General features: G+C 42.1%; 1 protein-coding gene across 1 annotated transcript in view; it reads left to right on the top strand.

The window, feature by feature from the left end:
* Nucleotides 1-15,379: 15,379 nt before the first annotated feature.
* Nucleotides 15,380-16,903, top strand: part of LOC102258093 (metabotropic glutamate receptor 7) — a gene marked incomplete at its 3' end in the record, with an annotated part of 416,098 nt that continues 414,574 nt past the window's right edge. Inside the window, exon 1 of the mRNA XM_005862382.2 lies at nt 15,380-16,011. Coding sequence (XP_005862444.1) covers nt 15,433-16,011 — 579 coding nt within the window. The remainder of the gene's footprint in view (nt 16,012-16,903) is intronic.

Below are 16,903 nucleotides of genomic sequence, written 5' to 3'. Positions count from 1 at the left end.
AGAATCTAGATTAGAATTGAGAAACCTAACTGGAGATATTTTACCATGTGTTAGTTTTTGTTTATGGGCATTTGTTTCAACATTTTAAGTGGCACAGTGAGATATCTTGGAAATTCTAAGGGGAAAGATTGGGGCTGTGAAAAGTGAGGCAGGTGTAGGAGTCAAGGCTTAGAATAAAGAGATGAAGTGGCTACATGTGAGTTGACTATGTGCGGTGAGTCAACAAAAATATTCAATGGTGTCATTCAAAAAAATTCAATTCTTGCTAACTTCTTTATGTGGCCCCACAAATAATGAGCAGAAAACTGTTAAATATTTGTCTTTGATGTTTGAGCAAGGCAGTCAAATTCTAGAATATTGCATAGTGATTGGGGGTTGGGTTTTTCATGCTTGCTAATTCAATGCCTGGATATGTTTTGAAGTGGAAAATAAAATTAAAAAGTCATGAAGAAAGGGCTGTCTTGAGGAGTGGGCTACAGCTTCTATGCAACTTCCATCTTAAACCTTTTTCTTTACTACCCAAACCGAGGAGATCTGTAAATCAGTTTCCCACAGTTACAAAAATGAGTTATTTGTTGGTTTATTTTTTAGTTGTTTTTACTTTGTATTTAGCTATTTCCAGTGTGGAATTGCTCTCTCAGCCACAGTGGCTGATCAGTTATTTGTGCGAAGCATGACTCAGTTTTTCCCAATCAGATTACTTTTGTGATATTTTTAAATATTTGTCCTATGGTCATTGGCATACAAATCTCTTACTTTTGGCACAGCCAGTGTGACTCAGTGGTTGAGCATCAACCTATGAACCAGAAAGTCACAGCCCTAATTCCAGGTCAGGGTACATGCCCATGTTGTGGGCTTGGTCCCCCAGGTCCCCATGGGAGGTGTGCAGGAGGCAGCTGATCAGTGATTCTCTGACTGATGATTCTCTCTCATCATTGATATTTCTGTCTCTTTCTCTCTCCCTTCCTCTAGGCAGCCTCAGGGACATGGCTCCCTCCACTCTCATTTGGAGAGGGAGCGAGGGGGCGAGCAAAGGACATTGATCTGGACCTGCTCTCTTTGCAAAGATTTCAAGAAGGTGCCTTTTCCAGGGAAGGGGTGAGGTTGATTATCACACTCTGATAACTTTTCTGCCCAATAAACCTAGATTTGCCTTAAGTAATAACGGTGCAATGACTCATTTGGAGGGTTCAATGTTAACTGCTTATGCATCCACCAGTTTATAACAATCTACTAATTTCCATGTGCCTAATTTTTTTTTTTAAATACAAGTCCTTGGGGACTCCAGGTGATTGAGGATGTTTGATATTACCAGATTCATTAAATGCATTGTAAAACCATAATATAAAACTGTATATTAAATAAATAGCCTACCTTGTGGACAGTGCAGGGTCAGGGGCTGGAGTCTATGACACTCCCTAAGATCTTGAACTCTAAGATCTTGAGCTCTACGATCTTGAACTCTTAATGAACAAAGTTTCCTCAGAGGCTTTGCGGAGACCTTTCCGAAACCAGCTCACAAGGGAGGAGGTAATGTTTACCTTCATTAAAATCCTGGTCCCCGCGCGCTGCTGGCCGCAGCCGACACACAGGCGCGTCCCCGTCCCCGAGGGACGCTGCACTCGGAGGCTCCGGCGGGACTGGCCTGAGAGGAAAGGTGAGGACACGACCGAGCTCGGTGCCCAAGGCTGGCCGAGGGGAGAGGGCTTCCCTCTCTAACTCGGGTGGTCGCGGGCGGCCTCCGGGCTCAGCGCCCGGCACCTGAGGCTTTATTTTATAATCAGAGAAAAACAAGGTAGTGGTCAACATAATTACAATGTTCTTGTGAGTTTCACTTGTTGTGGCAGCACCTGCTGCACACAGCTATAAAGATGAAGACCAACAGTATAAGAGTGGGGGTAGACAGTCTCATGAACCTTAATGCAGGAACAATGAACAAATAAAGAATGAGTGTACAACTTATCTTGCAAGGCTGCTTCTCAAGGACAAGCAAGGCAACAGAGAAAAATGACCTCATAACAGATTGAAATAGAGACAATAATAGAGAATGAAAATGTCCAGAATCAAACCAGTAATTTTGTCCTTCTAGTCACCTATTGTTTGCAGATTCTGACGATGGAGTGTGCCGTGCCAGCACAGCCAAGGGTTTGGTGAGCCTGAGTGGGGGTGGCAAGGGATTAAAGAAAAGACAGACAAAGAGAATGTAGCTGGGGCTCGGTGGATCTCCTGTGCCTGGATGAGGCCACAGAGAGGGATCCAGCCAGCCAGCTGAGGCTTTATTTTATAATCAGAGAAAAACAAGGTAGTGGTCAACATAATTACAATGTTCTTGTGAGTTTCACTTGTTGTGGCAGCACCTGCTGCACCTCCCACAGCCCATTAGCTACCCAGGAAGGATCTAGGGGGCGGCCATAAGGTCAAGCTTAATTATGCTAAGAGGGCTCTGCCCTCTAAGCTGGGACTTGTTTGTGGCTCTGCCACAGGTCAGTCCGAGGCTTAACCCTATAGCCACTCACTACAATGGAGGACCAATATTTTAACTCACATGTCTAAGAACTGTATAATTTATTTATTCAACCAATAAATTCACAAATCATCAACCATGAGGGAGAATTCTGGCTTGATAAAGACCAAGTCCCTGGACTTTAGTCTTTTTCAGAGATTTGGGTCTTGGAGGAATGAAACAATTCAAGAAAGCATGTACACCCTGGTAGCTATTGCAGTGTAGGTAGGTGCAGAGTACCAATGGGAATTTTACTCTATTACTTGTGGCTTCAGTTGTGACAGATAAAAAACAATTCAAACTAGCTTAAGTAGAGGGAAGAGAGCTTGCATGGAGAATGCATTCAGACACAGCTAGAGTCTGGAGATCAAATTGTGGCACCAGAACTCCCTTTCTCTCTACCTCTTAGTTTTGTTTGCTTCTGAGTTGGCTTTGTCTATCTCCAGGGAATGTCTTTCCATAGTGTGGCAAAGGCAGCCATTGGCAGCTCTGGGTTAGCATCATCAGGAGTCATAAGACCAGTGTCATCTTCCCCCAGTGACTCTGCTTTAGTCTTGGGCTCACATCTGGACCCATCTCTGTATCTAAGAGGATGTGCTTCAGCCTTTTCCATGTCCCACTTTGTAGCTGGATGCTGGGGCCATGAGACTGACCAACCAGTAAGATAAGGAAAAGTGAGAGAGTTATCTAAAGGACAAGAAGCTGTGTAGTCAATAGCACTTGTTGTTGTTGTTATTATTAATCATTATTGAGATGTTCTTCGGGTCTCCTAACATCCTGGGTGGAACCTGGAAGTTGTGAGGTGACATCTGAGCTAACTATTGAAGAGTAAGTATTCTTATGATCACACAATTTTGAGGTGCTCTGGAAATAAGTAGTTGTATTGTTAACTATACTTGATTCTACCAGGATACCTTTTAGAGCAGCGGTTCTCAACCTGTGGGTCGCGACCCCTTTGGGGGTCGAATGACCCTTTCACAGGGGTCGCCTCAGACCATCGGAAAACACATATATAATTACATATTGTTTTTGTGATTAATCACTATGCTTTAATTATGTTCAATTTGTAACAATGAAAATACATCCTGCATATCAGATATTTACATTATGATTCATAACAGTAGCAAAATTACAGTTATGAAGTAGCAACGAAAATAATTTTATGGTTGGGGGTCACCGCAACATGAGGAACTGTATTACAGGGTCGCGGCATTAGGAAGGTTGAGAACCACTGTTTTAGAGATTGGCTGTCTATCCATACATGTATCTTCTCTGAATGAAGTAACTAGGAAATGCAGCCTTCCCATTCTATGGACTTAAAAACCTTGTGCCATAAATAGAAACTTAGGATGAACCTTGTGCCATACTTAGAAACATGGGGATCAACAAATCTCCTCAGAAAAGGAAATGCATTTTTAAAAAATCACAAGGAACCAATAGCTTCCTTTATAACTGCTGAGTGTGTGATGAGATATAAAGAAGCCTGACATGGCTTTGACAAATCTGGCATAGAAAAAAAACTATTTTGGGTAAAATCATGGGATACCACCTTCTGAAGGGCAGGAATGTAAATCAAGAAAATCAAGTGGTATTTTATATTCCAAGGTTTCTAGGAAAAGAGTGGACCTGAAGTAGGAGTGAGACAGGTGTGATCTTAACATCCTAAGTAAGACTTTATTTGAGTGTTGGGAAGAGAGGTTTCTATAACGCTGTATCAATGCCTTTTTTAAAGTGTTGGCTGTAAGATTAATCACCGTTAGATTTATGAGAAAAATAATGTTTTACAAGAAGCAACACAAATATAAATGTAAAAGTTTATGAGGAGACATTATGCTAGTTTACATTTTAACAATAATTATAAAAATCATGCCATGTAGTTAGTACTGAAAGAAATGTTAAAACTCAGAGAATAAGAAAAGATCTCTTCAGTTTATAGATGATAAAAATGGGTAAGAGTTCAATAATTTGTCTAGATCCTGATGTTTTCAACTCTTTATGTCACCTTTATTGAGATGTAATTTAAATAAACAAAATGCACATGCATTAAGTGTATAAATTGATGTATTTATTAATACATAAACTAAATATAAAACTTTATATAATAAAAACACCACAATCAAGTTATAGAACATTTTCATTTATACTCCCACTTAATCCATTCACTATACAATAGACCCCGTCTGACCTGCTACTACTATAAGTTAATTTTTATTTTACTAGAATTTCATGTACAAGGTGTTATAACACACACTCTTTTTGGTATCTCTTATTTTATTGATATAACATTTTTGAGGTTTACCTGTGTTGTATATATCAGTAGTTTGTGTCTCCTTAAAGCTGAATTGAGTATAACACAATGTATTTATCCTTTTGATGGGCATTTGGGTTGTTTTTATTTTATAGTTATTTTGAGTAATACTACCATAAACATGCATAACAGAAATTTATGTGGATATACATATTTATTTCCTTGAGTAGAAATGTAAATGTTGATTTGCATGGTAAATGTATGTTTAACTTTATAAGAAGCAGTTTTCTAAAGTGGTTGCACCATTGTACATTCTGACTAGCAGTGTATAAGATACTAGTTCTTATACATCCTTGCCAACACTTGGTATGGTCAGTCGTTTTAATTTTAGTCATTTTATAGGTAATGGGGCCTCATGGTGGTTTTAATTTGCTTATCCCTAACTAATAGTGTTGAGCATCTTTCCATGTTCCTACTGCCTTCTGTGTATCTTCTCTGGTGAGCATATATATTATTTATTTCTTTAAAAAAATATCTTTATTGTTAAAAGTATTACGAATGTCCCTTTTGGTTTTTTTTCCCCCCTTAACTCCCTCCAACCCACACCCGACCTTCCCAGGCCTTATACCTATATATTCTTTATTCTGTGTATTTATTATATAATTTTCTTTATATACAAGTCCTTTATCAAATATATGTTTTGTGTAATTTTCTCTCTTTCTGCTACCTTCTCTTCTGTTTTCTGAGTCTGTGTAAAATGGATATTTTTCCTAAATTATTTGATTAAATTCACCAGGGAAACCATATAGACCTGGAATTTTCTTTATGGGAAGGATTTTATTTATCTTATTTAAGCAGCTTTTACTTAAATGCATTTTTCTTATAAAATACACCCATTTTAACTGTCCAATTTAATCATTTTTAGTAACTTGGTTACCAATTTGTGTAACCATCAACATAAATCAGTTTTAGAGCATTCTGTTCCCCTGATAAGATCTTTTATGCCCATTTCCAGTTAGTTTCAAGTTCTACCACCAGCACCAGACAATACATGGGAAGGTTTTTAATCAGATGCAGATTTAACAGATATAAGCCTTTATATATTTTTCCTTTCTTTTTGAATCAGTTTTGATAAGTTGTGTCTTTCAAGGAATTTGTCCATTTCATTTAGTTGTCAATTTTTTGACATAAAATTTTGCATGACATTGCCTATTTAAGAAAGTAGGATCTAGAATGATTTTTTAAATTTTTATATTGTTCATTTCTCTCTGCTTTCTTTTATTTTAATCTATCTAGCTAGACATTTTCAATTTTACTAATCAATATAAGGAACAGCTTTTGGTAGTAGGTGATTTTTCTTTCTTTTTGCTCTTTTCCGTTTCAATGATTAATGCTTTTTATTCTTTCTTCCTACTTACTGTGGGTTTAATTTCTTTTATCTTTCCAGTTTCTAATGCAAAGCTTAGATGATTGAATTAAATATATGTTTTTCTAACATAAGGATTTAAGCAATAAATATTTCCCTAAGATCTGCTTTAGCTACACTCAACAGAATTTGGCAGGCTGGGTTGTTTTTTGTTTTTTTTTTAATTAGTCATTTAAAAATATTTCCTAATTTATATGTATGTATATTTTTGTTTGAATTGTGGGTTATTTGGAAGTGTATTATTTAATTTTAAATTATTAGGGGATTTTCCAGTTATCATTTTGTTACTGATATATAAGTTAATGCCATTGTTATCAGAATGAGTTCAGTACTTTTAAATGTATTGTGACTTGTTCATGGAACACTGTGGTCTATCTTCATCAAAGTTTTTTGTTTTCTCAAGTTCATTGATCTTTTCTTTTGCAGTGTGCACCTGCTATTACACATATGCAGTAAATTTCAGACAGTGTATTTTTCAGCTCTACACATTCCATTTGGTTGTTTTTATGTATTCTACTTGTGTTTGTTTCCCTCGAATTCTTGAATATATCTATACTAGCTAACCTATCTACAATAATTTTCTATTGCTGTGCACATGTCACAAACTACCACAAAGTTAGTGGCTTACAACAGTACTGATTTATCTCACAGTTCTGTTACTCAGAAGAATGGGTGGGCTCAGCTCGGTTCTCTCCTGAAGCTCTTACAAGGCTAAAGTCAAAGTGTTTCCAGGCTGGGCTGTTCTCTGGAGCCTCTGGGAGAGAATCCACATGCAGGCTTATCCAGGTTCCTTACAACTGTAGGGCTGATGTCCCTGTCTTCTTGCTGGCTGTCATCCAGTTGCTGGGGCTACTCTCGGGTCCTTCCTTATAGCTTCCACCCTCTCAGCAACAGAGAACCTCCCTCATGTTGGATGCCTCACACTTAGAATCTCCCTGACTTACTCTTTTGAGCCAAAGAAAATTATCTGTTTAAAGAATGTATATGATTAGGTTAGGCTCACCTAGATATTCTCTCTCAAAGTCAACTGATTAATAACCGTAATTACATCTGCAAAACTCCTTTCACCGTGTAACATAATATGATCATGGGGGCTATTTTGAAATTCTGTTTACCACACTGTTTTAGTGTATTTGTCTGCTGACTCCCAAATCTGTCATTGTTATATCTGTCTTTATTGACTACTCTTCCCCCTGCCTTTTCTCACACCTTATCATCTTTATTGGGTTCTACACTGTGTGAATATAACATGAAGTGTCTGTTTAAAAAGTGTTAAATTTTGTTTTGGCAGTCATTAAGTTACTTGTAGATCAGCTTGGTACTTTCGAGGTTTGTTTTTTAAGGTTTTTAAGGTTGATATTTAGCTGTGCTACTAAAATGTTACCTTTCTGGGTCTCTACTGAATGCTCTGAGTATTCAAGAAGATCTCTCCCCTCTAGAAGGTTAGAACTCCAGTGTCTTTCAACTCTGTGTGAGTTCCACTGCAGTTTCCCAATAGTTGTTATATTCCTGGGGTCCCAGATCCTCATCCTATGTTTTCACAGTTTATTATTATTGATCCAGAACTCAAGGGACCCTCATACAGATTTCTGGCCCTTTCTTTGAGTAACTATTCTCTTGCGCTCTTCTCTGCGAAGTACATCCTCCGTAGCCTCCCTGAATTCTGATCTCTGTCTCCTCAAATTAGTGATTCTACCACGCTCAGTCTGAAAAACAGCACCAGGAAAGTTGGGACATTCAGAGTTCTCCTCATTAGTTCTCCTTCTTCAAGGTGCTGGTTCCCAATGTCTTAAAAGAGTTATTTAATATATTCTGTCTAATTTTCTAATTATTGGCAATAAGAGGGGAAATCCTGGGACCAATTACTCCATCATGGCTAGAGGAAGAGGTCCTCAATCAAGATTGACTGGCTGAATGAATGTCTACAAGAGCTTAGCTGCTACCTTCTCCCACCAGAAACAAGACTTGATTGCAATTCTTGTTTTAAAAAATATATTTTTATTGACTTCAGAGAGGAAGAGAGAGGGAAAGAGAGAAATAGAAACATCAATGATGAGAGAGAATCATCAATCAGCTGCCTCCTGCACAACCCACACTGGGGATGGAGCCTGCAACCCAGGCATGTGCCCTGACTGGGAATCAAATGGGGACCTCCTTGTTCATAGGTTGATGCTCACCATTGAGCCACACTCGTTGGGTGATCGCAATTCTTATGCATTTGCTTTTTCATTGGGTAGGGGTCTTAAGGGACTGAAAAATAAAAATATTTATAGGATAAAGAACTTATGTGGCTAAGACACTAGTATCAACTTGGGTTACACAATTTCAAAGCAGATATGATCATGAGAAATCTCCCCCCAAAGAATCAAAGCTTGGAAAGAACATGAGTAATTACCCTACAGAATATTGTTTGAATATTAATGATGTGTGGATATTGGTCTCATAAGACATATTTAGACAGAGAGATCTGTCAAATATTTTAAACATTTTAACAATAAATTTATGACATCTCTGTTGATTATGTTGAAGGACACAAAAGCTCATTTGAATGGCCATGTTCAGATATTGTGAAAATAGAGCTATTATAAAATATAAAATACTCAACTAATATTTACCAAATCAAATCATACCTCAGTAGACTGGGCTAACATATATACTGATACCATGATGGAAGGGATACTTAGGAACCAGGAAGGAAGATATGCCCTTAGCTCACTCCAAATGAAGTGTTGAACTTGAACTTGATTCAGGCAGGTGTTGTACTTGGAAGTTTCAGGATTTAGGGGTAGGGAGTCATCTGGTCAGGAGTGACAGCTCAGTAGCTACAACAGGAAATGACACAGGGACAGAGTCCTGGAAAAGACAAGACAGCTTATCTAGACTGTAAGGTACAGTAGAGGTATTCATAGCCACATGAAGACCTAGATGGCTGATTGAGACCAGACACACCCTACCTCTAGTATGTACTCTGCACATGAGTGCGGTTAGGGGAAGGAAGCAGGAATTGGACAAATGAGTACCTATTATTCACTGGACATGCCCTGAACATGCTTCGCCCAGAAGGAATAATCCTAGAAACGCTCTGCTGTTAGAGATCAGTGTCCAATGCACAGACAGGCATAGACTATAGTAGTTAAAAGCTTGGTTACTGAACTTAGACATGGGTGTGAGTTCTGCCTCTGTACCCACGAGCTAGGTGGTAGAGTGGTTGAACTATATAGACTTTGGGGATAGACTTTCTGACTTCAAAGTTGAATTCTGGTGCTTCCTAGCTTTATGTCCTTGGCAAATCTCTTAACAACTCTGTGCCTCAATTTCTTCACCTGAAAAATAGAGGTGATGATAATAATACCTACCTTATATGTGTTTCAATCAGATAAATTTGCACTTTACCATGAGGTTTTGAAAAAATCAACATGTGCCAACCATTAGAGCAGTAAGTGCCAGATGTGCTAGCTATTATAATTATTTTTTGTGTAAAATTAGGGTAAGAACAATAATAGTCTCCCTTTATAGGTTTGATGCAGAGATTAAATGAATCGCTGTCTACAAATTGCCCATTCTAGTGCCGAATAGACAGTAGGTGCTAAATGAAAAAGAATAAACTTCACACATTGGTCATGGATAATTCAAGAAATTCATGAGGTTCAACCAGCAGATTCAAATGCCTCCAATGCCCATAGATAAACAAGTTTCAAGAATACAATGGTGTGATTCTTCTGAATGATAAAGCAAACTCCACTGCTTTAGAATTACTACTACTTCAGATAGGTAAAATATTATACCCTATATATTTTATATGTGTTACATACATATAAAAACATGCTGTTGCTGTATTTGTTATCATGAGATGAATATAAATTGTGTTTTTAAAACAATTTAAAAATCTATTAGTTATACTCAAGCCTTCTTAATTCTTAATTTTACTTTCTGCTCAACTGGTCATTTGAAATCACTGTCATTTGATATCATATGCTCCAGGTCTGTATTCAGATCAAGAGCTACCTTAAGACTATTATACTCCATGTCATAGAGTTTTAAACTTTCTATAGTTCATTCCCATGGAATCCAAGAATTAGTAGCTGTTTTTTTTCTTCATTATCTGCTTATCTTTAGCAGTAACAACCTAAATTAGCATCCTCAGTTTTGAAAGGCCCTACTCAAATGAACTACAAGTGTAAGCAAAGAATGTAATATATTTGGGTGTAAAAATGTAATGGTGGAAGCCAAAGCAACTTCAGGCACTGCTGGATCTAGGGTGTGAGATGACCTCATCAGGGCTCTACTTTTCTCTGTACCTTTGATCTGCTTCCATATGGGCTGATTTTATTCTCAGAGAGGTTTTATTCATGTGGTGAGAAACACAGCTACCGGAAGCCCCAGTTTCTATCCTCATAAATAAGAATTCAAGAGGAATAATAGTTCTGCCTTCTTTATGTGTCAGTACATTAGCTTACAGGTTCTTTACCCATCCTTCAGTGATTCAACCTCAGCAGGGGAAGGAGGTGGTCAGTTCTGCCAACCCTTGATGTGTGCCTACAATTGAGTTTGGGTATGTGAGGCATTAATATTGACAGAGCCATCTCAACTCATGGACACGGGGGCCAGGGGGTTCTATCCCATAGGAATGGCTGATGATGTTACCAAAGGAACAGCAGGAACATTTCATCTCCTGCCAACTTAGAGGATGTAGAGAATTACAGGTTTTTTGTTTTGTTTTTTTCATAAGATGGGACCAGGAAATAGATGCTGGGTAAGTGGTACAAGATGTCTACTACAAATAAATATGACAGGAAATCGTGACAAGTGAACTAGAAAATATTTTCTCTTGCTGTCAATCCAAGAAAAAGTGACCTTCACTCAGTAGTGCAAATCAAAGGTAAGAGTGTGGGGGTGGAGGAGGAGGAAGCTATGGATAGAGACCTACATGAAGGATGGAAGAGTAGCCGGAGCATATTAGCAACAGGGATCGCAGCAGCAAAGGAGGACAACTTTGTATTATAAACTGAAAATGGAGACATTTTCTGCAGAAGATGATGGGCAGGGGAAAACAACAAAGAAAATAAATAAAACTGAGATGATTAAGAAAATGCAACACTAAGAATATAAGTTAGGACTGAGCCCTTAACTTTAGCTACACATTTCATTAATTCCTTCATAAGGACAGATTACTGACTACACAGAACCAAACCTGTGAACACATTTTATAGTGTATCATCTTTGTGTCTAAAACTAGATTCTCCTCCAATTAAATATAACACTAGAACAACGGCTGGCCCAGTTTTGGATTAGCCATTCTTACACAAAGATTTTCCATTCAGATAATCTCAAAAAAATAAGTACTATGTCACCTATTGAGTTCCAGATCCTATGCATCATTTTTCCATTTCTCTGGTAACAGATCACTCTTTCCATTTGGTTCAGGTGGTGCTAGTGCCTGGCTTCTGTCCTTCCTCAGCCAGGCTATGGCAGTGGCCCCAGGTATTGGTCCAGGAATGGACACTGGAGTCACGAAGAACCGATGAGAGCCTTCCAATTAAAGTTGATTGAGAGCTTTAAGGTTAGAGTGTTCAAATCTTATGCAAATTATGTAAAGCGAAATTACTAGTAAGCCCACTAATCATCCTTTACGTTCTGGAAACTGCATACTGTGACTAAGAGGCCAGCAATTTATCTGCCATCACTTCTGCTCTGCCACTTTATAGTTCAGTCACTATCGAATGAAGACAGTGGGGAATGGCAAAACCAGTTCTGATTCATGGAACACATGAGTGCTTCTTAGGTACAAAACACCATTCTAAACATTCCTGTCCGGGAGAAAAGACAAATAATACCCAGCCCTTACCCTCAAGAATCTTACAACCTGGCAGGGGAAACAAGACATGCACACAGGTGACTGCAATGAGAAGATAATGACTGCTGCCAGATGTTTGGGGAGAAAGAGCAGGGCTTAGAGAGAACACAGAATAAGGCAGCATTCAATAGTCAGCCAAGATATATTTATTGAGCAATCACAAGACATGAAATGAAAATGGAGGAGTAGCCCGGCCGGCATGGCTGAACATAGACCTATGAACCAGGAGGTCACGGTCCAATTCCCAGTTAGGGCACATGCCCGGGTTGCGGGCTTGATCCCCAGAGTGGGGCATGCAGGAGGCAGCCAATCAATGATTCATTCTCATCATTGATGTTTCTCTTTCTCCCTCTCCCTTCCTCTCTGAAATCAATAAAAATATATGTTAAAAAAGAAAAGAAAATGGAGGAGTAGAACATGGGTCCAGACATGAGCAGGTAAAAAAAAAATCAAGTGACATTACTTGCTACCAGCTCTCCAAATATTTTTTGTCACCAAGTTCCTAATAAACAACCTTAAATTTAAAACTTAATAACCATCTAGTCTCTGTCAAATACAGCCTGAAGTACCGATGCCTAAATAATAGGATCATAGTACTCGTGTTTCCAAGTATACCTTTCTATTACTCTGTTTCTTCTTTTTATCTTTCCAAATTAGCTGATGCTACCTCAAACAGTATCTATTTCAGCTGTTCCACCCTTTTTGATCTGGTGTATTGGAACAGATGAATTAAAAGAGGATCTTTTTGTTTTTGAACAAGAGAAAAAAAATAGTATGTAATTGGAAAAAATCTAGAGGCAATCTTTCAGGCAAGGCTGAATCGCAGGAATTCAAATCTTTTCATCAGGCCTCTACTTATCTCTGCCCCCATCCCTCCTTCCCTCTTCCTTTTCCCTCTCTTGTATCTCTTATTATGAGATTAAAATATTCCCCATCTTTGTGGAGGAGGCTTCTGGCACAGCTACAGGTTGCTTATCCTCTTACAGAGCTCCAGGACCAGCAGGAAGAGCTGGGGCCATCACAGCATAAGGCTATACAAAGCATGCACTTATGTAGCAGAACATCCCACCTAAAAGTGATTGATAACCACATTGTACACATGGTAGATTAGCATACTAATTACAGCACTGTTTTCTTGAAGATAGTGGTAAAATGTTGTTCTTATAAAATCAGAATACTACATTTTCCAAAATATAAAGTGTTTTGAGGCTTGGGGTGGGCGGCGGGGCTTTTTTCCCCTAACTCATGCACAGATTGTCTCTTGGATAGTGGTAACTCTGTGTTAAGACAGGAGTTACTTCAGAAAGGCCTGGATGGTTTTTGTTGAGTTCCATTCTCATCCTTAATCTCATCATCACTATAGTTCAAAGGACCCCATGCTTTGACTAGCCAAGTCTCGATTGTGGGAAGTGGCATCTATTTTTCTCAAACCTTAAATATTGAAACATGGAGAAAAGGCATATCCAAAAAGAAATTGACAGTCTCGACTGTCCTTAGAAAAAAGAGGAATAGATGGTGGGCAAGAAAAAAAAAGTCCTCTATACCAGGAAATGTTTGTAATGTTCTTTGGGTATTGCAACATTGGTTTCCTACATATAAAGCAACAGAGTGTATTGGCTTAAAAAGAGCACCATGGCCAAAGGCACATGGCCTATTTTAACAGAGGATTTGGGAGTTAAAATATCACTTGGAGAGCATCCAATTCAATCTCATCATTTTACAGATGGGGAAACTAAAACCCATATGGAGGAACAGAAATGCCAAGGGGTACACAGGTAGTTAGTGGCAGAGGTAACCAACTACCCGTCTACTGACTTTTTGGTGTGTGTGTGTGTTGTACAAGGTCATCTTTCTTTAGTACATTAACAAGAACAACAAAAAGTATAGTCTTGCCTTAGCTAGTTTGGCTCAGTGGACAGAGCATCAGCCCAAGAACTGAAGGGTCCTGGGTTCGATTCCAGTCAAGGGCATGTACCTCAGTTGCAAGCTTGCTCCCCAGCCTGGTTAGAACATGTGCAGAAGGCAACCAATCAATGTGTCTCTCTCACATTGATGTTTCTTTCTCTCTTGTCACTCCCTTCCCCTCTCTCTTAAAAAAAAAATCAATGGAAAATATTCTCCTCAGGTGAGGATTAACAACAAAACAAGGTCTAGCCTTGGTTCTGGTTTTCTCTCACCCTCGAATCTGTGCGATAGAGCTTTGCTGCACTCCAACAGAAAGCCTCCTGAAGAGCTGGGTTAACCTGCCTCCGGGATCTCTGGGCCCCAAGGACAGAGACATCACCTTTCCTTATATAGGAACTAGGGCCACTTGTTGCTTTAATGGCCAAGTTTGCGCTGGGCCTGCAGGGACACCTTTGAAAAAGAGCTTCTTAATTGCCCTGCAACCTGCTCTGGCATCCTGATTTGGAGAGAAAGGCATCCGGAATCACTGAGGAGACTTCTGTCTGCCTGGCTTTCTTCCTCCTACTGGCCCGCCTTTCTGCCTTTCCTGCCCTCCAGAACCTGTCACCAGCCAGAGGCGTCTCTGGAAACGGGTAGGAGGGAGCCTTACACCTGTCAGCACCTGAGAAGGAAGTGGGCTCTGCAGAGTTCTCAGTCCTTCCATCTCTTGCCAGGGAAATAGAAAAAGGGGGAGTCTGAGGTTTCCACCACAGATTTAGGAGCTGCTTCTGTTGGTTCATCTGGCTCTGGCCCCAGTATACCCTGAAGACCAAGCATGTACTTCCTTCCATTCCTAACGTTCTTGTTGGCATCTTTCCCTACAGGGAGCCTGTGCCTGGCCCGGAGAAGTCTCTGGGTAAAGGCTCCATAAGTCATGAATCAGGCTCCTGTGTGTATGTACGTTTTTCTTGAGAAAAACTGGCACCGAGGAATCAGCAGTAGAGACGGTCTTTCCCTGGCCCTTCCCTCCACCACTTGCGAGACTCCCATTCTCCTGGAGCTGACAGCCGGCTCGGGACTCCAGGTCGGGCGGGAGCTGTCAGCACCAGACATCCTACTCCCATCCCGGGGCTGATGCCTCCGGTGCGTGTGGGTGCAGGCGAGGATCAAGAGGCTTCTACAGAGAGATGGGGGCCAGAATCCCTGGCCTGCGACCTGAAATCCCCCGCCCACCCAGTCCCCCCCTTTCCTCAGCACGCAGCCCCTCCCTGCGTGATGATGCAAACCAGTGGGGAGGGCGGGCACTGGGAAGGGTGGGGATAGACCAGGAGCTAGCGAGGGAGGGAGGGAGTGGGAGGAGGAGGTGGAGAGGGAGCCGAACGACCATTTAAAGCGATAGCAATCCGTGCCCTCTCCCCAGTGTTGGGCTGTTGAAGAGCTCCAGCGGCAAGCCAGTGCCATCTCAGGATTGCCGTATTTGGAGGGACACTCACTGGGCCCCTTTCCCCACATCCAGGATGTGGACAGCAGGGACAGGAGGCGTCGAGAGCTGGAGCAGCCGGAGCAGCCGGAGCAGCATGGTCCAGCTCCGGCAGCTGCTCCGCGCCCTGACTTTGATGAAGTTCCCCTGCTGCGTGCTGGAGGTGCTCCTGTGCGCGCTGGCGGCGGCGGCGCGCGGCCAGGAGATGTACGCCCCGCACTCCATCCGGATCGAGGGGGACGTCACCCTCGGGGGGCTGTTCCCAGTGCACGCCAAGGGTCCCAGCGGAGTGCCCTGCGGCGACATCAAGAGGGAGAACGGGATCCACAGGCTGGAAGCGATGCTCTACGCCCTGGACCAGATCAACAGCGATCCCAACCTGCTGCCCAACGTGACGCTGGGCGCGCGGATCCTGGACACTTGTTCCAGGGACACTTACGCGCTGGAACAGTCACTCACTTTCGTCCAGGCGCTCATCCAGAAGGACACCTCCGACGTGCGCTGCACCAACGGCCTGCCCCCGACGTTCGTCAAGCCGGAGAAAGTAGTTGGAGTGATTGGGGCTTCGGGGAGTTCCGTCTCCATCATGGTAGCCAACATCCTGAGGCTTTTCCAGGTAGGGGGGCGCTCCCTCGGGGGCAGAGCGCGCCGTTCCTCCCCGCGCTGTTGATCCCGAAAAGCTGGTTTGGACTCCAGGGGTGTGGGGTCAGGTCAGCCTCCGCGCATCTCCACCCGGAGGTCCCGCCGACCCCCTTCCACTCACCCGAGGAGGCACCTTCCCTGCGTGTTCCTTCCCCCTCCACCTCTCCCCTGTCTGCGCTTCACTCCATCCGGCTTGACATCCTGGATTTATGGCCCCATTTACAAGAAGCAATCTGCGAAAAACAAGGCGATGATTTAAATGGGTTTGCATTAGAGTGAAATATGCTCCGAAAACAGGCTTGTAAAGTGCCGGCCTCCCGTGCGAGCTGGGTAGGCGCATGGAGTGTGAAAGATGAGAAGACGCCTGGAACCCGGGCATTTCTCAACTCCCCGGCTTCCCGGCCTGAGCCGCCCCGGCGCGTCCCAGCGGCCTCGGGCAAAATTCGAGAAGAGCTAGGGAGGCACTACTTACACCGGGGCCAGCCTGTGGGTGCTCTTTGCCCACCTCTGGCGGGTTGGGTTTCCCGACCTGTAGCCTGTCTCCCAGGCGACACTCCCCAAGTGGGGAGAGGCCACCCTCAGACGTGACCCCCCGGCGATTTGCGGGGTGCCAGTGTTGGCACCATCTAAATGGCATTTGCAGCCCGGCCACTGGCAGGAGCTGGACGATCAGCTTTCTACTCCTGCCACTTCAGAGCCGAGATGAGCTCATGCTAACTGCGAAACAAAATCGCTTTCGCTGCCTCATCCCTCCGCCCGCCCTCTCCCAAGACCTCCCTCCGCAGGCCCCCTCCCCCGACCCCATCCCCAGTCCTCTGCTCCCAGGACGATTCCGGAGCCGGGCGAGAAGGGCCGGGAGCGAGGCA

This window comes from Myotis brandtii, unplaced genomic scaffold (genome assembly GCF_000412655.1).
Source record: "Myotis brandtii unplaced genomic scaffold, ASM41265v1 scaffold1647, whole genome shotgun sequence".
NCBI lineage: Eukaryota > Metazoa > Chordata > Mammalia > Chiroptera > Vespertilionidae > Myotis > Myotis brandtii.
This window is presented reverse-complemented; position numbering and strand designations above follow the sequence as displayed.